Below are 22288 nucleotides of genomic sequence, written 5' to 3'. Positions count from 1 at the left end.
CTCGAACTAGGTAATTCTCAGTAGCAAATGTTGGTTTAAATGATGCTATGACAGAGCAGTAGGAACCTGGAATTAGGTCCTGCATATCTCCAAACAACTGGCAATAAATACATAAGCTCACTTCATAATATTAGTTCAATATGTTTAAATTGTATTATTTATTTGTTATATGAATAGATTTATCTCTGTCCCTCCTTTAAAAAAAGTAGGTACCTTAGTTACAGAAAGGCCATTGGTATATCTACAGCTCAGTTACATCCCAAAATGTAACTCTGAACACATTCACTTAGCTAAAAATACATACATTTTTATCAGACTCTATCATATAAGTCTAACATAAGAGTTTTTTATGATGATATATGTGCTATAAAAAAGGGGCAAACCTTAGATACATACCTACAATCACACTTAAAGATACATGATTTATTTCAAATAATAGTTTTAAAACATTTGAAGAGGCAAAATTAAAGAAAGGTGTCCTAAAAATTCTGTAAAATAATTTATTTCCTAAGAGAATGAGATAATTATGTAAGAGTTAGTGTTACTTCCAGATTTTCCAGTTACATTGCTTATTGGAAAACAAAAACACAACACAGGTCTGAAGAAACACTTTTCTGAAATAATTCAGACAACAGGAGTTAGAACATTAGATCTCTCAGTTGTAAAATGACTCGAGTACTTCTGGTGAAACTCAACTTTTTTTTTTTTTTCCTGTTATCCAAAAGTAGAACCTACGTTAAACCTACAAAGGCAAGAAACATCTGCAGCACACATCTTGATTTTCAAAAATGTATATGGGAGTTAATGTATTTTTATTATGTGTGTGCTTGAGTATTTATATCTAAGGGTCAGACGTGATAGAAAAGTAATGAGACCATGCTGAGAAAAATGAGGTAGTCAACAAGAAAATCCACCTCATTTATAATAATATTCCTGTGATCAGCAGGTGCATAACTCTTCCAGCTATGGTCATTAACTGCATTCACTTCACACTTAACATCTACATTTGCAAACCATTTGAAAGTAAAATTACCTTCCAATTCAATTTTCAATTTTATTTTATATCTTCAACTTTGATTGACTATTCTCCTCACAATGGTAACTATAGTGAGATTGCAAGCAAATGGTAGCAGCTACCCAAGAGTACAGATAAACTCATCTTCTCAGATTGGCCATTCACTTTGCTTCTGTATGTATAATAATTTATAACCATTTGTTAATGTTCAATTCAAGGCTTAAAATGAACTTAGAAAAATAAAATGACACTGGACTGTTGAAGAGACGCTTCATTTATCAGGCTCACCTGTTCTTAAAATGAAAGTGGTTTTCTCCTTATAAATGACTTAACCTGGAAGTTTACCAAACATGAAAGCAGATATTTCCTCAATGTTGCAAAGCTAAGAGCAACTCCCATACAATTTAATATTAACACAAATCTCTTTGTATCCTGGTCAAAATCCAGACAAAATCCTCTGCTGAAGTTTCACTATTAGCACATCAGTATATTAGTGCTTAGCAACTGCAGTACCATTTTCTCCATAATAAGCACATTAGATAGTATTATCATCATCTCCATTTTAAAGAAAGTAAAATAAAGTAATAGGAATTGTCAGCTGATTTGCTATGCTTTCAGATTCTAAAGTTTCCTTATTCAGGAGCACCCTTTACTTCACATATGTTTTATTTTATGCACTACTTGTAAATTGGTCTCGTAGGAGATACCACATTATTGAAGTGGCTGCCTGATCACCTGAAATCCACATGCCCTCATAAAAATAGACTTAGTTATGTCGAAAATGAATCAAATCTCTATGAAATCAGAGATCTGGAAGACTGATATGTCACAGAGACTAGGAGAACAAGTTGTTTTGGGTACTGGAATTTCCTGTTGGTAGTGGTTTTCTGGAGAGAATTAGGAAAAAAACCCACAAAGTCCCCTTAACCAATATACATAAAGAGGGAGTAATACAGGTGGCAGGTGCAAAACAAGAATCATCAAATCTGGTAGTTAGAATAGAAAAACTTTCCAAATATGAACAATTATGAAGAACTGGTGAACCCCGACCTCTCCCTACTTGACAGACTTGCATCAATTATCCAAATAAATGAATGAGCTGGTACTTTCACTGATCAAGAATAATTTATTTTGAAAGTTTAATTACTCTTAGAGCCTCACATGGTTCAAAAAATCATTCTGGAGGTGTTCATTTCATAATATATATTTTAGAAACTTTTATCAATATTTTAACATCCTTGGTTTTGAAATGAGATCATCTTTGTCTTATTTTCAAGTATTAAGCAAATTTTATTTTAGGGCACAGTGGTATCTTCCTCTGAAACAAGGCTAACTGTGCCAAATCATTTAGAAAACTGTAATTCCCCAAACCAGTTTTTAATTTTTCAGTACAAGGTACTCTAATGAGTATTAATATGTGGGAAGTTTATTACCGACATCTTTTCAAGAATCTAAACAAATTACCTCTATAATGCAGTTATTTATGCCTGCAGCTAGTCCTTTTGGCTCTTTTCTTTAGTTTATTGGCTTTTATTCTTTTTGCTTTGTTATTCTTTCCATGAATGTCTCTATTCTAAAGAGACAATCTGTCCTTTCAGGTTTACAAAGGCAAAGAAAAGGTTATGATCGCACCTGCTAATGTAACAGTTCCCTCAAGGACAGCCGTATTTCTCATATTTACACCATTTATTCTAATTAGTAAGAATTGTTAAGAAGTCTGCCCTTTAAAAAGACAAAACAAAGTTGCTAACAAAATTTACTTAATTTGGCGTATGAAAATCCTGACTAACAAACCCTATCAATATATAAAAATATAAACAGGAGTCAGTTTACTCCACATTACTTACATCCATCAACCAAAATATACATAATTAGTACATTTCTTCTCTCTAAAGTCCTAAAAGATGGTAATTTATTCTTTAATATCACCAGGACATCATCTAACACCATGGTAAGATTTATTCTATTAGTATAATTATTAGCACAATTATTAGTATAATTAAAAGTATATTAGGATTTATTTTATTAGTTTCTCCATTTTTGCTCTGATCCCTTTTTGAAAGTAATACAGAGAATGAAAGCATCCCAGTGTCAGAACAGCAAGTGAAATGGTTTTGCCTACCAATTTACAACAAACTAAAATATCTAAATGTTACTGGCAAGATTTAGGAATGGATTATCAGTTGTACTGAGCTCATTGGGAAAGCCTGCCAATAATGACCTGATTGAAAAGAATGCAAAGAATCATCTATCTTAATTTTGACCAATGGGAATTTTTTTCTTCTTATAAGGATCATACCCAGTTAAGTAAGATTAGAATTATAGAACAGTCTCCACCTTTCCAATTCAAATTTAAAGTTCTCACAGGATCTGCTTCTATATATTTGTATTATGGAGCATCTAATGCTATGTGCATTTAGCTGTCTGCTTAAATAACTACTCTTTGGTGGTGAGTGGCACAGGACAGCCTGTAGGCATCTGGTCAGATCATGTCATTTCCATCACTCTGCACATCTTGGCATGCCCCTCCACAAAAGCAAGCTGAAATGTAGACAGCTGCACCTCCTATCAAGAATAAATCTCAAACCAGAGGAAACTTTGAGGCATTACTCCCAAATTTTGTTTTTGAATAAACTGAAGCGTTAATGTTGTCTCCAAAATGCTAATTACACACATCTGTATGGAGCCTGCTGCTGCATAAAGCTGGAAACCAAGACCTTGTGCTCCTCACAAATTCTGTTCTTACATATGATCACTAGGGCTGCAGGTCAGATCACAACCATGCCAGCAGTATTCTTTATAGGCTAACAATCCTTCTTCCCTTTTTGAACTAAAGCACAATTGACTTGACACCGTGCACAGACAGGGTGCACATTCAAATACAGAAGGAAACGCTGCTGGAAAAGAAAGATCCCCCTCAAGTGGTGTGCACACCTATGGACTCAAGAAAGGCAGAGAAAAGAACACTTCCATGAAAATCCACATGGTCTAAAGATGCACTGGAGAAAGATGAACTGATAATTAAACTGTTAAGAGGCACTCAAAGAACAAAACATTTTAGGTAGTAGTCAGAGGTATTGATTATTGTGAAGGAAAAAAAGGTCCAGGGCCAAGGAAAAAAGATTCCTTCAACAAGTAGAAAGTAAATTTGGATGTGTGCAAGTTCCAGAACAGAAGATCAACAGCACAAAAATCTTTCTCCACACCTGATGTTTTATATTGATTAATTCAATGAACAATGAAGTTATTGATACGACTTTAAACAGTTTTATAGTTGCAGAAGCAAAGAAACTCATCAAATGTGAGAAATTAGAAATACTTACAGAATAAGGATAACAAATTTGTCCTGACTAGGGGGAAAGAAGATACCTGTCTTCTTTCAGACCAAGTGTCTAATCTAAATAATTTAAAATAATAATAATTAATAATTTTAAATTAGGATGGTGTATTTTGTTATCAGTTCTATAAAATTGCATGAAACTTTTATATCTGGAAGCAGGACACCCTATTCATAGGATACATTTATACCTTTTTTTTGGATACCTGTTTCCTAAATTACTACCCATGCTGTGCTTGTACTCTGGTCAAAGTGATGACTGAAGTTATCAAAAAATATTTACTTTCAAATATGAGTTAATCTTCATAAATGATGGGATTAAACATATTCTAATACTTTTCTGTATTTCACTCCTGCTTCACAAAAAATTCAAGGAACAAGTGTCATGCTAGTAAACACCAGAATCTCTCCAGTTAAATCAATTCAATAGAGTTTACTTCCAGTCTCTATCTAAAATCTTCAAATAATGTCAGACACACGTAATAGAATTAGCATCTGTGTCTTACTTCAAATCTAAAGAGGTTGCTCTAAGTTTTGCAAGACTAACCAAGATTCATATTTTTATTGTTCTGTATCCGAAAACATGCTGGGTCTTTAGGTTAACATGAATAATTTATGGTATCTCTGTCAGCAAAGCTGAAATGATGACTGATTATGATAGCATCTAATTCACATAAATTCAAGCTGTTACGGTATCTATGAATAAATTAGCTATGCATGTAAAACCTAGTATGTTGTGGTCATTAAAAATCTCAATGTAATAAACTTATATTTATAGAAACAACTGTTTGAAAACAGGAAATATGGTACAAAAATATAGATTCTACTGCACTGCTCACAAGCCTTGCAATAACATTTCTTATCAACAAGCACAACTACTTTAGGAATACAGACATTTTAACCCCTTTTTCTCTACAGATTCCTCTATCCATAACTAGCTAAACTTCAGCAGAAAACCTCTTAAACTTAGATATGTTCCAGAGTTTGAAACTCTCACAGAGTTCGCATTAATTCAGAATATAACAAGAGCTGATGGCTTCTGGAGCTGGCAAAAGCTAGTGGAAAGCAAAGATAATTTGATTACGAACAGTGGGATACTAACTGAGCAAACCTGTTGATACACGCTTGGCCAAGTGAACAAAAGGTTGAAACATTATGAAGAATTAAGAGACATAGATGCCATTAGAGTGAATGAGCAACCATGCTGTGACTCAGAACATGGTCCATAAGGTACTGAGTAATTCTAGGAAGTGGCATTACAGCAGAGCCCCATGGCATGCTAATATCAAGCACCAAGTCTGGGATTCGGAAGCAGGACTCTGACTGGGAAGCAGTTTTCACTGACAGTGGGTTTTTTTGCTGTGCAAGTTTTCACATCACAGAGATGAGGGGATCTTATATGAAGTCTCAGACCTTCCCAGCTTTACAAATTATGCCACATGTGATTTACAGCTGTTTACCAACCCAAGATTTAAAGTAGTTTGAAGACTGTGAACTGGCCACCAGTGAGAGAGGTAGCATGACTTTGGAGCTGCAGCCAGGGGTCACTAAGCACCACACCTGTTTTTGCCACTAATGTTGTTGGATCACTTCGTAGTTTCACCACATTTTGTTGTTACTATCTGCTGTCCTGTCTGGATGTCCAAATGCAAAACTGGAAAACTTGTCTTTTTTCATACAAAATGCTCTCTCCCTTAACTGGCCTCAATTCAGCAATAGAATAAAACATCAAATATTAAATCTGTACTATCACCACACACTAGCTTGCATATCAATGAAACTGTACTTGACCAACCATCAGATTTTAAAATTTACTACCATTCCTATTTTTATCCTTCCTATGTTTAAAAGTATCATACACTGAGTTAACTAACTAGTTGTAATATATTTTCAAAATAAATTGACAAATATTCTCGTATCTTGCATGAGAAAACTGGGAGAAAAAAGGCTGAGCAACCTATAGGGAGTCAGAGAAGACCAGATAATATTTCAGTGCATAACCAGAAACTGAATGCCTGATCCTTGTTCATACATCACACCAGCCTACGCTTTTTTTTATTTTTTTTGAGGCTGTGGTACAATTTCAAGGTCTGTCTTCTCAGATCAATAGCTCTAACCATTTGCTGTAAAACTTATTAAAACAAGCTTCTCAGCTTGGGTATCACATATCAGAAATAAAGTATGACAATGACTGGCACTACAGTACTGTAAGAAGAACAAATGTTCATATGCTTGTCAAAATGCTGAGCAGAACTGCCAACAACCACATGGTCTATATATTGGGAATTAAAGCAAGAATGGCAACACAAGCCAGATGCTGTTTTCTATTACACACAAATATTTTTTCAAACATTGAGTTACCTTTGCTTTTTAAGAAAGGTAAAAAAAAAATCCATAATACCGAGGATTTAACAACTGGCTACTGCATTTAGAGCAGACAGCTATATTCAGCATTACTAATAGCTTTGCTATTATTTGCTCCAAAGAGGCTGCATAAATTACATGCTCTCTACCTTAGTTGTGATTTTATTATGCTTCACCAAATTCTTCATCCACAATCTATTTCACACATTTTTTAGGCAGATCAATACATTGATTTTTAATGTGGTGATATTCACCTAATCATGCCACCTAACAAAGTATCTAAAATTCTCCTTAAATTTCTTCCAAAGAAAAGATAAGCCAGCTAATGTAAACAGTAGTTTGCACGTTCAGTATTTGTGACAGGAATCTTGCATGACTGGTTGACAGCAGCAAGTTAGAAGGTTTATGTCATCTGATGGCAGCAGTGATGGATGGCCTTGAAGGAATTCTTGTCTGCTGACCAGATCAATCACTGAACAGAATGTAAAAAAGGATGAGGCTTAAACTAAATACCATTTCCATCTCTGTGCAGGATATGAGAGCAAGATATGTAATGTAAAGCATCATATGCAGCTACTACAAAACTTGCCAGAGTGTTTTCTACATAAAGTAAATTTCATGGCTTAGTACACTCAATTTTCAGCTGAAGCTGCCCAAAGCTGCAGTAGTAAGCAGCCAGGTTATGTAACAAACCACCTTTGAACATTAAACTCTAGGCAGGAACAACACAATCAACATTCTGTACACAAACAAGCAAGAGATTTCTTCCAAAACATCTGAAAAGAAAGGAACTGAATGGCAGTCACATGAAGCAAGGACTTGTTTTAACTATTTACTGGATTATCATAAGTCTGCTAGGATAAAATAGTGTACTACCTATTCTGCAAGTCTTGAAGGACTTTATAGGTACATCCATAAATTACAGTTGATTTCAAAAACAAAACTTAGTAATAAAACTATTTTTAAAGACGTTTTATTAACTTTTTCAAATAGTTGCACTAAGTGGGGAACAACTGACATTGTACTTTTAAGATATATATTATATATATATATAAGATAGATACATATTCAAAATAACGAGCAACTTAAAGAATTTATGAACTTATGGAATCATCAGGGTAAGCATGACTTTATTATAACAGAAGAAATGAAACATCAATTCTTTTGTAAAAAGTATATGGAAATGTAGTAAGTGGGATTACTTCATCCCCACAGACACTGAAATCACTGCACATAAGAAGAGAAAATTGGGATTTGTACCAGGTCATTAAATCTCTGTCTTCTGCCTAGAGAATGTTCATGAGAAGCAAATCTATGCACTTGGTTTCTGTTTACTACAGGACATATCCTGTTTGTTTTGTCACTTTACTTGCAAACTTACAGAAAGACAAACAAAAATAAAATCCTTCTTTGACTTTACATATTATCCAACCCATCTTTTCTTGTAGGGCTTCTAAGGCCCAAGATTTCTTTTGTTAATTCAACTCCTAGGTGTTCTACTGGCTACAAAGCTGAGTGAGTTGTGCTGCTTATATAAAAATGGATGGTGTCAGTAGGAGAGAAATGTTGTCCAAAGTCTGACAATTGCCCAAGTTTAAAACTCTATTAAATCATTCCATATTGAACTAATAAAAATTCAGCTGTACCTCTCTTTCTTTACAATATGGACATATTTACACCAGCTGAGCACTCCACTTGTTGTTCTAGTTTTTTACCATTTGTTTGGTCATGATTTCCTCCCCCAGTTATTGGAATATATATTTCTTTTTGCCCTGAACCAAGGGCCCCTGAACTAGTTATAAATCTCTCACAAATTTTCAGAAAGCCCTCATGAGCCAGTATTTTTCGTATGTTTGCTAAATTTATGTCTCATTTCTTCAGATTTTTCACTGTCTTCGTTCAGGATTTTTAGAGTTTGTTCTGTCTTCAAAGGAATGTCAGTATTTAAAACATCCAAGAAATAATGATCTCATTAGCTTAATTACTTCTTATTGACTTGATAAGTCACTGTGCTTTAATGCAAAATATGTCACTAAAATTAATGACTGCAATCAGGCATTCCCTTTACATTAAGTCTTCAAGGAAAATTTGTGCAACTTACAGTAACTCAGTGGAAAAGTCTTTTCCCAATGGTACAAAAATCTGAAGGGTCAGAAATTGCTGGATCAGTCCCACTAGAAATAGAGAAAAAAAAATTAAATATATGTGCTGTGTGCATGCAGATGCATGTTTCACTATAAAGCATTTCAATTTTGTGGCTCCTGCAACACTATTTCCCAAGGTTCACACAACATACGAATACAAGAAAAACCCGAAGAAAACCAATTTAAACTGCAATAAAAATGTTGTTTTAAAAGTCCCATCTGTGGCTTTGGTGGAATTCTCATGAAAACAAAAGGAACTTTTTTTCTTAAAGTTACAACTCTTGTGTATCAAGAGCATGTAGACAACAAATATCCCATAAGAATTATAAAATGAAGTAATATTTCCCTATCAAGATTATCTTATAGTCATATGAAACTCGCACTCCTGTTTGTGACAATGTACACCTTGTTAAACAACTTCAAAAAACCCTTGGGTAAGAATGTAATCAGATCGTGACAACACTGCTCAGTGGAGCCTTCTGATTTTAAGAATAACAGCAAATGAGCTTGACTGAGGGAACCAACAAAAAAATTCAGGTAGCTCCCTATCAAGGGAAAACATTACAAAACTGTCTGGATTGAACCATATGTTGTTTTCTTAGTTATTCCATCAGGGAGGGTACAGGCTGCTCTTCATTGACTTAACAAGACTCAACACCAACACTGGCTCTTCTTCTAAAGAATGACAATTCGAAACTTTCTGCCAGTGTGCTCGTTTGATACAACAAAGTAAAAATAATTTGAAAAGTAAAATGAGAAAGGAGACAGGAACCTATTTCACATTCTGTAATGACAGCAGAATTATTGACTTTAGTAAGCACTGAATGGACTCACAAGTTGTTTATCAGACATTGGTCTGTAGCAGGATCAGGTACAGAACTGAATCTGGTGGCACCAGGACAACATGTATCAATAAGGATCTTCCCTACAGTATTTATTTTAGTATGGCATTTCTATACCTTTTACTTATTTGTAAGTGACCTGCTCAAAGTTAATGAAAAACCCCCAGTTTTCTAATGCTGAATTACCCCTGAACCAAGGGAGAATACTGTAAGTTATACATTCCAGTATAAGACTGAGGTAATAATCAGAAAAACATCACAAACATTTAATTCTTTGACACTTACAAGTTTGTCTAGTTTCCTTTGGTAGCTGCATTTTGTTGACTTGACTGCTTCCTTCAAGTACAAAAACAAAGCCTTTTAGTTCTTTGTCATATTCCTACGAAAAGGAACAACAAACATAAGCATCTTGAGAGAATTCTCTTCTTGACAACCAACCACGCTACCAACATGCAAAGCTATTTCTTTTAAAAATTAGAAATGGCAGATGGCACTGCAAGTATGAAAGTAGTTCAAATTTGATAGCAATAATATAATCCATGCAAGTATGTCCTTTACTTGCATGTTTTATGAACAAATAACGCTGACCAACAGGACTCACGACTCAACATGAGTTATCAGAATAGCAAAATTACTTAGTAAATATTTAAACTATAAAATTACACTGTGACCAACCTAGTCTGTAAGCAGGCATAAAGAACTAATTTAAGTAGTCATTTAGTCTGTCATAATGACAGAACTGCAAGTGACAACTCCACTGTCAGGTCAAAGCCCTCATTACCTTCTAATTTTAAGCTTCATTCACATTTTTCTGGTTTATACTCTAGGTTTTATAAGTTTCTTTAAAAACTTACTTTCCATATAGCTGATGGATTGCCAAAAATCTTCCATTTTGCTCCTGGGTTTTTGCCTTGAGCACTGAATATTTCAACAAACCGGCCACCCTATAAAAAAATGGTTTAAGGATATATCATCCAACCAAATGTTCAGCACTAAATTATCAATCGTCAAGATGAGGACATAAGAATCCCTCTCCACATCATGCTGTTACCACAGTCCATATTACTGATCAGTCTGACAGCAGAATATCAATAACAGCTTCTACACTACTATAATATAGCAATCCATGAAATCAATACTTGTCTTTATTAGAGGATCAAAAAATAAAGTTGAAGGAATATAATGGAATATTTTGAATTATTTTATCTATAATGTCATTCTCTAAAAAGCAAAATTATTGTAAATATTCTAAAACCATGCAGGAGATTAGCAATTTATATTTGGATATGATTTATTTTTACAACTCACCAAGCTAAGTGAGTTTTAAAAAATACTGTTAAAAAATAAAATCTGTTTCAGATTGGGTGTTTTGTCTGATTTCCTATGGAAATGAAGTTTACATCATTTGTCTACATTTGTGAATGGCTCTGCCTACATAGGTGAGTATTTCAAAGACATTTCCCGGTAACTTTTTACTAGTGATCAAATTCCAGCCTAATTTGGCCAAACAAAAATTTACTATCTTTTCTGGGCCAACTTAAGTGGCCTGGTAGTAGACCTGTTCCAATCAGTATCACCATAAAAAGGTAAGGGCTGTATTCATGCTGCAGCCTTCATGAGGCACCACAGAATTGATATTGGAAAAAGATAATTATAAATGCCCCTGTCAGGTGAAAACCCCTGACACAGAGCATGGGCTCTATTAGACATCAAGGAATCTAACCACAGGCTCTTGGGGAGGTTGGCTTTATCACCTCTGCTTAGGGAGTTATTTGCTTCAATATTTTTCTCATTTGATGTCACATTTTTTTTGTGACATCTGATATGCTCAGCCTACAGTTTGCTAAGCATTTTTCAGTAGCCTGGTTGACCTAATCAATCATTACAACTCTGCCGCTCCCTTCTCATTTCTACTTGCCTGCACTCCCTAATTCTCTTTATGCTCAGTTGCCCAAGCAATTGTACACAAGTCAGAATAAGCAAGAGGGGCAAGGAGTCTTGCCAGCAAAAGAAATGCTCTTCAAATTATTTTTTAGAGAACATCAACTCTGCATTGTATATGAATTAGGTATTTTCCTCTGCCCACACACAACTGAGATCTCCAGCCACACAGCAGATCCCAGTGACTGGACTTACTAAGTTCTAAGGGGATTAAAAATGGCATTCCATAAACTGCACTTAAAATAATTTTTGAATTTATAATGGATAATTTTTTAAAAATACAGTACAATATCAATTTCTAAGTTATCTGATTTATGTAAGGACTACCAGGATCAAGCTCTTGAAAAGTCAAAAAAGATTCTTAACTGCCAAGCTGTATGTGCTTGCAGCAAATCTTGAACAATCCTTCCATCTTTGCAAATGCATTTTGTTAATAATGCAGCCCTTGAGCAGGCCCTGATTTGAGGTTAATCTGAACAGGACATGGAAAGACATGACATGAGAAAATGTCAAACAAACACTAATGTGAGAAGCTGACAAAAGTCACTTAGTGCTGTGGGGGATGGCTGGATCTCATGGGGGGGGGCATGGAGAAGTTAGGGAAGAAACTGCCAAACGCCACAATCAGCTGGAGGGGAGTATGGGGCACATTTTGGGGAGCACAATACTGCAAAGCCAACAGCACCCAGGCATCAGCAATACCATGCAAAGCTGAGAAAGTCTAGGTAACAGCATGAGAAGTACCCATTATGGGTACAGAAGTAGCACATCTGGGACCAGCAGGGAAAAAGTAATCAGGGATGGGTTGTTCTCTTGGCATGGGACTAGTTCAGAGAAAGGGAGACAAAGTGGTGAAAAGGAAGGCCAGGAAACAGAAGAAAGGGATAATAAGGATTACAAGTGATAAGTGTGACTAGTGTTGTCACAACCTTGTGCTGGACCAAGAAAATAAACCAACCCCCTTTTCTGACTATACCTCAAGAGCTGGGACTGCTTCCATGACCAGTTGGAAGCAGAGGCTGTGCCTTCTCTGGCCCACAAGAGTAAAGACATTGGCAAAACCATGTTGGTGCCCATTCTAGACCTGACAGCATCAGCAGCTACCCACTATTTCATGAAATTTCTATGTAAGTACTGAATAATGAAACACTCCAAAACATTTCTGCAGCTGGACTTTTTGCCTCCCCGAATAAGCTATTTTAATTGAGCTTTCTCAGAGGTGAAATGAAAATGGGTAAAAAATAAAATTATTTCTGTTTTACCTGATAATGATTTTTGAACATTTTTCCACGTTTCACAGGCAGAAAATAATTTTAGCTTCTCAACCAGTAAAGACACTTAGAAACTATGCTGCAAAACAAACAAACAAACAATGTTAGGACAACAAATACAGTATTTGACATGAAAACAATCCTAAAATGAAACTCCAACCACATTTTAAAAGATATGAATACTATTATGAAGTATTTTTCTGAGTATAAATATATATCAACTGCATCAGAGGGCTAATACAAAAGAATTAAGACCAAAATAATATTAATATTGACACTGTCTCAGAAAATATTCTCTTTATTCCTCTAGTATATAGAATGGCTGCAATAGAGACCTCTCCATCTAGAAATATTTGGCAGAGACTTCTGAGACAAGTTATCTTCCTTCACACTCAACATTCTTCTTCGAGGGTTATTAGTGTAAGACTCAAACCAAGCACTTCAGTTATTTGAGGGCTGTTAAAGTGACTGTGAATTAAGAGATGTCTGCAGTTAGAGAATCAGAACAGTCAAAAGTGAAGAGACTGATACTGGAAGCCTCCCACGTTCCCCTTTGATCGTGCTGAGTGTCTGCAGGCTCAGCTGAAGTCAACAGAAAGTGAAGAGACCCTGAACATAAAAGGGAGTTGTCAATCTCCAGAGACAGAATCAGTCACAAGAGACAACACACACCTTCCCTGAAAACTGAAAGTGCTCCTCAGCCCACAGAAAAATCCTTTCACAAGACTGTGCCTCACTTTTATTTGATATACTCTCTTCCTGTTCATTGCTCCAGTTCAGGCACAGATGACTCAAGAATTAATTTTTTTTTTTTTTAATTACTGGTATTTTTTTGAGACTGAAACCAGCTTCTTAACAGACAGAAACAATATGCTGACCAGGAGACTATAAGTATAGCTTCTCTAATGAACAGTTTAGTTCTCACAATCAGAAAGTGACAAACTTCAAGGAAAATTTATAAAAATATATGTGCCTGCAAATGAACTAGAAATTCAGTGACAATATATATGAGTTCATAAAGAATGTAGTCATTTAAGGTATTAGAGCAGCATTTGATTTGAAAGAGTAAATAATTCATTTATGAAAACATGATGAAATCTATTGATGTTTATCCACAACTATTTTAATCAGCAACAATTAAGTCTGAAAGTTGTCTGTAAATAAATAAAAATGGAAAAATAATCAGATACTATAAATTTATCCCATTCTGCTGCCAGAAATATTACTTTATTTTAAACTTTTTGATTCTAAGGAAAATTAAATTTAGCAACCACAGTATTTGTAACAGGCCCATCAAACCCCATAATTAGTATTTTGATTGTATTAAAGCAATACTGTCACTGTATATCTAACTCATCCATTTCATTACTCTGCATTTTAGACCAGTTTCTATACAATTTCTTCACTTGTTCAGTTGGCATAATTTGTTTGGTTGGTTTTTTATATTACTACATTAACAGTTATATTGAACTACTCAACTATGAACTAGATATTTTAGAAATACCTTTTAAAGAATGCACTTCTAAAGCAAGTGCTTTATTTCTTCCTTCTCTATATATATTCTCTTTATATACAGAGCAATTATTTCTGAAATCACTGTTCACTTTTCTGTATGCAGCTGTCACTTTTCTAATCTTTGCTATTATCTACAACCCTTAAACAAGCCAGAACTACTCAAAATTGCATGATTCCTGTCTGAGTGAGAAGTAGTGGCACCATGAAGCTCATCTCAGAGTGACCTACTGTTTTAATTCCCTTTGCCAGAGCAAAATGTGAAGGACCTGGACTAAAACAGAGGTAGAAGCCAAGCCCTCCTTCGGGACATATTTACAACAGGTGTATCACTAACTCACGTGGTGGGGGACTTGTCATTCTGGGATTAAGGATTTTGCCATCGCCCATTTTTAATTTATAATTAATTTTAAGCGAAGGAGATGCAAAGGAATACGCTGCTTTTCCTTAGGGCAAAGCACTTGCACTTATTTTTGCTTTAAAAATCAGTCCCATGTTTGCCAGGCATCATGCACCTAGCACGGCCCTCACACACTCTGAACTTCTGTTACGCCTTAAAACATCTGAGGGGAAAATACTAGGACTAAACAAGTGTGAAAAATCCTGAAGAGTCACTGTATAAAAAGTTTTATTTGAGACTGAAAAGAATAACTCACCTCTTTCAGGGACTAATACTAATATTCTGGTGAAAAGTCTGTTTAATTATATTTTATATTTTGGAACAAATATTTAGGGTGCAGTATGTAGAGGCCAAGTTTCATCTTCAATACCACACCATCTTTCAGGAGGGAACAGCTACTTAGCAAGTGGACAGCTACAGCATTTGCAGACACTGCTGAAGACAGATTTGTACTTGAGACATAGAAACTAATACCTCGTTTTCTTTACTGTTTTCTCATACAGTACAAGTGGCTTCCATAAGAGGCAGTCCACTACTGGCAAATCCCACAGCTTTTTGAAGGAAGATGAAAACAGCTCTGGAAGCCATCTTGATATATTAACTTGGGTTCAACACAGTGCTAACATGCTTTGCCTCTCAGTAGTGCTTATTAGCTTTGGCTTGACATCACTCATTTATCTCCACGCTGCATTGTGTGGAAATAGCTCTCACTTGGCTCTGAGCACGGAAAAAACACACACATGCACTGGTAAAACTCCATGAAGGCACACACCTATGTCATGCAAAAAGCTTGTGCTACTAATTAATCCTTAAGTTCAAGTAGAGGAAACATATGTCTGAACTGAAAAGCTCTCATTCAAATGCTATGCTTAAGACAGAAAAGATGACCAAATAATTAAAGACTTTCATACTGTATCACAATACAGAGAGATATATATGGAGAGGGTAGAGATATATATATATGAAGAGATAATATCTAGGAAGTACATGGTAGAAAAGAGAAATACAAAATCCGTGGGATGATGAAGACTTTCTGAGTGACTTGAAAGATCATATCATCACCAGAAATCTCCAAATTTCATATTGTCAAATAAAGTTCACTCTTACAATATGGCTTAAAATTTTTCACCAACGAAGTTGTGTTTTAAACTGATACACATATGGGCAAGCCAGGTTATTTGCTAATTTGCAGAACAGATTTTACACAGACTCAGAAAATTGATGACTGTTGTAGCTATCAAATTCATAACCAGATGGCTCTTCCTAACTTCAGTGAAAGGTAAACCAGACCCAAAGTTTGTAAGCATTTGTGTTTGGACAACTCATTCATACTACAAAGCTGATTACTGTAAACACTTCAGTGAAATGTCAGTTTGTTTTTCACAAAGGCAAAAATACTGCAAGTGACATTGCAATACAGTTTTGCTCATATAACTTCTCAATTTCCATTAAAATACTAAAAATGAAGACTGGAAATTACCTTTGCTATTAAGAGTGGTAGCTACAAAAGACATTAAGTGAATGATGTATTTGTCATTTAATTACTGAGATATTACTTTCATTATGCATCAAGTAGTATTGTCTTTAATTATAGTAACCTATGCTTAAAAACAAAAGAGAAAACGGTCTGGAAATTTGGTAGTTGCAATATTTTTCCTCTTTTCATCTTTCCTCTTCTCAGTCTCTCCAGAAATTCTAAAAACCAAGAATACTTAAAATCCAGAAGGACTATTTGAGAAAAATCAAGAGCAACTTAGAATGTAAGTCCTCAATTTTTTGCATAGTTGTCAAATAAATAGATATTTTATGACATCTTTACAGAATGCCATAAACTAGCAGTTCTCTCATTTTTCAGTCACAGATCTAACTTATCTTTTATTGCCCTGAACCATGTATTTTAGTACCTCTGTCCAAGTGGAAATACAGGCTTAAAGTGTCAGTCAATGGCAAACAATCAAGAATGTAATTTATAAAGTTAAGCAACAATGAAGGATATTTATCTTTGAAGAATAGATTCCTATCAGGATTTACCTTGTGATGTCTTCACTTGTGCAGTGACTTTGATCTTTAGTTTCACAGTGTTTCCTACATTGAAAATAAAGTAGCAGCAGTCCAAAATGCCCCCTATTACATCCATTCACACAAGACACTTAGGACTCTGCAAAACCACCTCCATTCTATAACAGCTTCTTATGTATATTTCACACTAGAATGTTTCACATGCAAGTGAATAATATTTGGTGTTTACATAGTACTGCAATTCCAACAATTGGTCCCTAGAAACTTACAAGCAAAAGAGTATTTCACAAACAGCAAACGCAAACAGATCTTCATCCTTCCTTAAGCTAATTAAGACTAAGCACTGCTCTAATTCCAGGAGAGACAAGGATGGACAGACTTACACAGACCTAAAACCCTTCATGGCCATGGTTAGTCCCTTGACTTAAACGGACTATTTACATAGGTATAGGAATACAAGTTTCTGGTCAATATCCCAGTGTTGAAAAAGCTGTGTTTATTTAAGTTTTTCTATTCCAGAGTCAAAACTGTGAAGCAAAATAAAGTGAATTTGCACTTACTACTAATTTGCATTGAAAAATGACACGGATACACTATTTTTGGCAGGGCACACAGGCTTAGACCCAAGACTGCTAATACATATAACTCACCATCACGGGCCCAAAGCCAGCGCTGATTTATGGTGGCCAGGACACACCGGGAAAAGCACTTCATCACTGATGAAGGGTTTTAGTATCTCCCAGACAAATGGATCCCATATATTGAATATTTAAAGCTGAGTTGGTAACACCGCTATATATTTTCTCAAAACACAAGTTAGCATAATAAATGAGCGGGAAGACCATTAATAAGGTGTACCAAGAGTACCGGCGCTCCTAGGCGCGAAGCTGCGCAGCCTTTACACGCAACACGAAAATTAAATAAAACAAATTAAAAATCGAGACTTCCCCTTTTACAAAAATTCGGGCGCAAACCGCTTTGGCGCTAATTAAGACCCACGACCCGCAACCCCGCGGACCCGCTTCCCTGCGGCGCTGCCTCCTCCCGCCCCTCCGCCGGGGATACGAGGTCGGGGCTGGGGCTCGGAGGTCGGGGTCGGGGCCGGAATCGGAACCAGGGGTCGGGGCCGGAATCGGAACCAGGGGTCGGGCCTGGCCTCCCCATGGGGCCGGGGCCGCTCGTCCCGGGAGATGCGGCCCCGCCGGGTCTCACCTGGCGCGGGCGGCGGGCCGTTGAACATGGCGGCGCGGGCGGGCGGTCACTCGGGGCCGGCTCCCTTGGCCGGTACCTGCTCGGGTTCCACCGGCGGCGGCTCTTCGGCGGACGCGGGGGAGTCGCACAGGCTCGGGTTCGGGCACAGGCTGCGGTGCCCGCGGGTCCCTGCCCCGCACCAAGTGACGGACACTCGGCCGAGGCTGTCACGGAGCCCGCACGGGTGTCCCGAGGCTGGCTGTGTGAAGTGACGCTGTGTGTCCCCCACGGACTGTCTCAAGTCAGTCAACAAATCTTGCTTACATCAAAACTCGTGAAATACATTCGCCATTTGCTCTTTAAGCCTTAATTTTTTTATTATTTTTTTTTTTTTCCACCTTCAGGAAGATGAGGGATGAGCTAGAGCAGCCACATCAAAGTCCTTGGTTTTTAGGGAATTAGAATGGCCTTGCAGGTCTGGCGTTTTTCTCCGAGAGAAGGAAAGGAGAAGGACGGCCCCATTAGTTTTAACACCACTGGCAAGAACAAGCAAACATCTCCTGATGGCTTCAAAAACCTCTGGGAAGAAGGTTATGGGGGAACCAATTTGATCCTGGGCTTTATAATGAGATATCAGTCAAAAGAGATCTTCCCTTGAAGTGAGTGCTTTTTTGATCACAGCATTTCTTCATGAAACTTTGTAGCCTTTTTACAGAAAAGTAGTGGAATTTTCTTCCTCGAAGTGTGTCTTAATGTTTCTACAAAGAACAATTATTGAGACCCTTGTAACCCATCACGGTGTGATGAAATATATGAACTGAAAGGGCTGAGCCACCGATGGGACCCTGCTGTGCTCAGGCCACATCACACTGCTCACCTTCCTCGCTTTTCCCCCTGAAAGGTACTGTCCTGGTTTTGCCAAGGAAGGGAATGAGTTAAATCAATTATAAGATGTATTTAGCTTTCTCATTTTACCTTGGGATTTTCTAAGAAATCACATCCAGTGTAGTTTTATCATACACTGGATTACACTGAGTAGAGTTCTTGGGTACTGGAGATAAGGAAAACAATAATACTAAAACAGAGCTACGGGTTATTAAATAAAAACAGTTAATAGAGCAAGGACAAAAGAGAGATGATGATAGCAAGAGAAAGGTTAAAAAGCTATTGTGGAATTCTGTAGCCAACAGAAACTACATAGTTCATTACATACAGTTTAACCTGAAGTCATCTTGAAATTCATTACACTCAACGCTGTATCTGAAAAGCCTGAATCATTTGTGACAGGAGTTATGCTAAGGCTTGAGTAGTTTGGAAATTCCAGTTAAAAGTTGAGAGTCAGGCTGAAGAGCCTAAAATTATAAAGGTACATGAAGCAGCCAGCTGTGAGTGTAACATATGTCAGCAGCTACTTGCCTGCTCGGGGCAAAGCCAGGCTGCCACAGGAAACTGGTTTTAGACATATGCTGAGGGGAATTTTTTTTCCCTGTTTCTTCCAGTTTTACTGAAAAAAATCCATATCATGTGACTCAAAAATAGCAGGTAATATATTACTAGCAAGGAACTTTGTGTCATTAAATTGGGTCCATCCACAGCCTGAGCACATTGTACTTCCAAGGTCTGTTTTGGAATTATGGCAATGTGGGAAACACTGTAAAAATAATATAATGAGACAATCAAGACATTTGTTATAATGACTTCTTTAAGATTATATCTGTATATCAGCTGCTGTTAGTACCTGAGCTGCTGGGTTATGTACTTTTCTTTGGTTAAATATTTGAGGCTGCTCTGCAGTGAGTGTTCAACAGGTGTATGGGTAATAATTTGGGGAAAACTATGAGAACTCACACACATTTATCTTCACCCCTTACATGTTACAAAGTCTTTCAGTGAAGAGGTTTTTACTGTGTCTTGGACTAGGAAAATGGAACATATGGACATCCCTTCTTGTTGTAAATGCTCTAGGCATAAGGTGTGGTTAGGTCTCCTGTCTTAAATTAAAATACTGGGAAGTTAGTAGCATCATGCTGGGAACTGAATTGATTTAATTTAGGAGAGTATTCAATGTGCACTAGATATCTGATGTGTGATATTAAACCCAGCCATTTTTAAAGGACCCCCACTGACATAGCTTGGGTTTGTATCCATAGGAGTAGTTCTGTAATTTCCTTCATCCTTTCCTGACTTTGCCTCTTTTTGTACTATTGCTCACACTTGGAGCAGCCTGCCAGTTGATATATGGGAAGGGGCCTCCCTTCCCTCTGTGTAAAGCTCCATTTCAGCTCTAATGACCATTTGCCAGTCTGTTCTGTGCCATATTGTTCTGAATGAGTTTTGTTTGTGCTTTTTTAGACTGATAGTTCATGTAGTCTGGAGATCTTTTGTCTTTCTAGTTCACACTGTATTTTGTAAAATGCCATGTTATGTCTTGAGATCTATATAAATTATAAATACTAGTTAAGCTAAGAGAAGACACTCAGGCATCCTATGAAATGTTCTGTAGTCCCTTCCTGCAATTCTTGACGCGCAGGGAGGGGAGACACGATGTTATTGCTGCTTGCTTAGTCTTCACTTGGTAACAGCTGCCATGGAGCTGAGGCATTGCTCCAGTGCCAGGCCAGCCTCCATATCTTTTGCACATTACTCCTCAGCCTTCCTAAGTTTGTTTGCCTAGATTTCATCATGCAGAGTAATTTAACTGCATGGTCACCATTGTATCTATTACTCTTTGTGGATGTCTGAACAATTTCTGGCAGAATGGTTCCTCCTTCAGCCATGTACACTCTGAATTTTGTCTCATTTTCATTTGTACCTTGGGCTTCTGATATAAATACTGTTAAAAAAAAAAAAAAGTGAAATTCATTAGTTATTCTGACTGTCTCTTTGATATCCTAGAACAAAATAATTTCTGTGAGAGATGAATATAATCTCTTCAGTGCTTAAGGCTTTTGTTTTAAGGATGGAATAATACCTTTGATTCAGAAAACACAGCAATTTGGAGAAGGCAGTTCTTGGATAAATATGCTAAACTTGAGAATAGATTCACAACCTATTTTCCTAAGCTCCATCAATAGAGATTCTGTAAAAATCCTTATTTGAGGATTGTAGATAGTTACAACAAAACACAGTTGGGCCAGTTTCTGTGGTGTGTACTTCCAAGACTGGACTTTCACTAAGTTTCCTTTCACTGATGTGCAGTCCTGATAAAAGGGGACTCCAGGGAGGGCCGTGGTCAAAGGAACTGTTAAGGGGATGGACATAGCTGCAGCAGGGATGGGAAAGCTGTGGGGACATTCCTTCTGCATCTGTCTGTTCTTTACACCACAGTGGACAGTGGAGAGCTGAGAGAAAAGACAACCCTCTATCACCACACTAATTCTGTTCACAGAGCATGAAAAAAATCATAGTCTTTCCATAAAATAAATGTATTGCACCATTCCAGAAAGCATTGAGTCCTCAGAGAGTAATACTCAAAACTGGAAAATTGACTGCTTATGTCCTGTCAGGCTTTACAGGAATCCAACCATGTGACCAGTTGGCCACATTTCAGTTCAGAGCAGGCATTCAAACCCTTGAAATCATGAAGATAAGTATTTAATGAGGATGCCTAACTAGTTATCCAGCATTCATGGATGTAGAAAGATAACCAGCACAGAGCTAAAAAGAGTATTAATTTGTGCCTCTTTTTTCACTGTGTTTGGTTTAATTTGGGGCAACTGGTATCTGTTTACAGATAAAATAAATGTAACATCTGAAGAAAGGCAGTAAATTTCTTTAACTGAAAGACCCATCAGATTTATGCAGTATATGTGTTAATGGCCTTTTTTCCTTCAGAGCAGTTCACTGAAGCTGTGTAGGAATAAGGAAAGTATACAGGAAAAGTGAAAACCTGCCATGGTTTTCTACAGTATTGAAGCAACCTGTGCTTAAGTTAGGCAAGTCACGTTAAAGTGAAAAATGTTCTCTTTGCACCTCCTATTGTGCTTTACAGAAGTTACACTCTTCAAACACCCCAAACTATACCAATCTATTGGTTGTTTCATTTCAGCTTTGCAGTGTAGAGGGAGATTTTGTCTAATATCTTTTATAGTTTGTTCATGCTTCTTTGATTCAGAGAATTTTTGAAGAGGATTAAAGGAAAACAGCCTCTGGATGACTGGTGGGAACTTTAAATAGCATAACCACTCTTCTCTGTCCAGTAAATCCATTACATGATAAACTATTGATTTTTATAACACAATTAAGGTGCCAA

The 22288-nt window shown here is 36.7% G+C and overlaps 1 protein-coding gene across 3 annotated transcripts in view; it reads right to left on the bottom strand.

Moving 5' to 3' along the window:
• Positions 1-17098, bottom strand: part of CUNH3orf67 (chromosome unknown C3orf67 homolog) — a 70946-nt gene extending 53848 nt beyond the window's left edge. The window contains exons 1-6 of one of the 3 annotated variants that reach the window (XM_025894661.2): positions 16858-17098; positions 15301-15543; positions 12906-12993; positions 10557-10646; positions 9988-10081; positions 8818-8890 (exon numbers count right to left, since the gene is read on the bottom strand). In XM_025894661.2, the coding sequence (XP_025750446.1) occupies positions 8818-8890; positions 9988-10081; positions 10557-10646; positions 12906-12926 (278 nt within the window). In that variant the 5' untranslated portion in view covers positions 12927-12993; positions 15301-15543; positions 16858-17098. Of the gene's footprint in view, positions 1-8817; positions 8891-9987; positions 10082-10556; positions 10647-12905; positions 12994-15300; positions 15544-16306; positions 16370-16857 lie in introns of those variants that run through there. The other 2 variants (XM_018068747.1, XM_025894662.1) reach the window with 2 other exon arrangements.
• Positions 17099-22288: the final 5190 nt, after the last annotated feature.

Source organism: Manacus vitellinus, unplaced genomic scaffold (assembly GCF_001715985.3).
Source record: "Manacus vitellinus isolate BGI_N305 unplaced genomic scaffold, ASM171598v3 scaffold_14_pilon, whole genome shotgun sequence".
NCBI classification, from domain to species: domain Eukaryota; kingdom Metazoa; phylum Chordata; class Aves; order Passeriformes; family Pipridae; genus Manacus; species Manacus vitellinus.
This window is presented reverse-complemented; position numbering and strand designations above follow the sequence as displayed.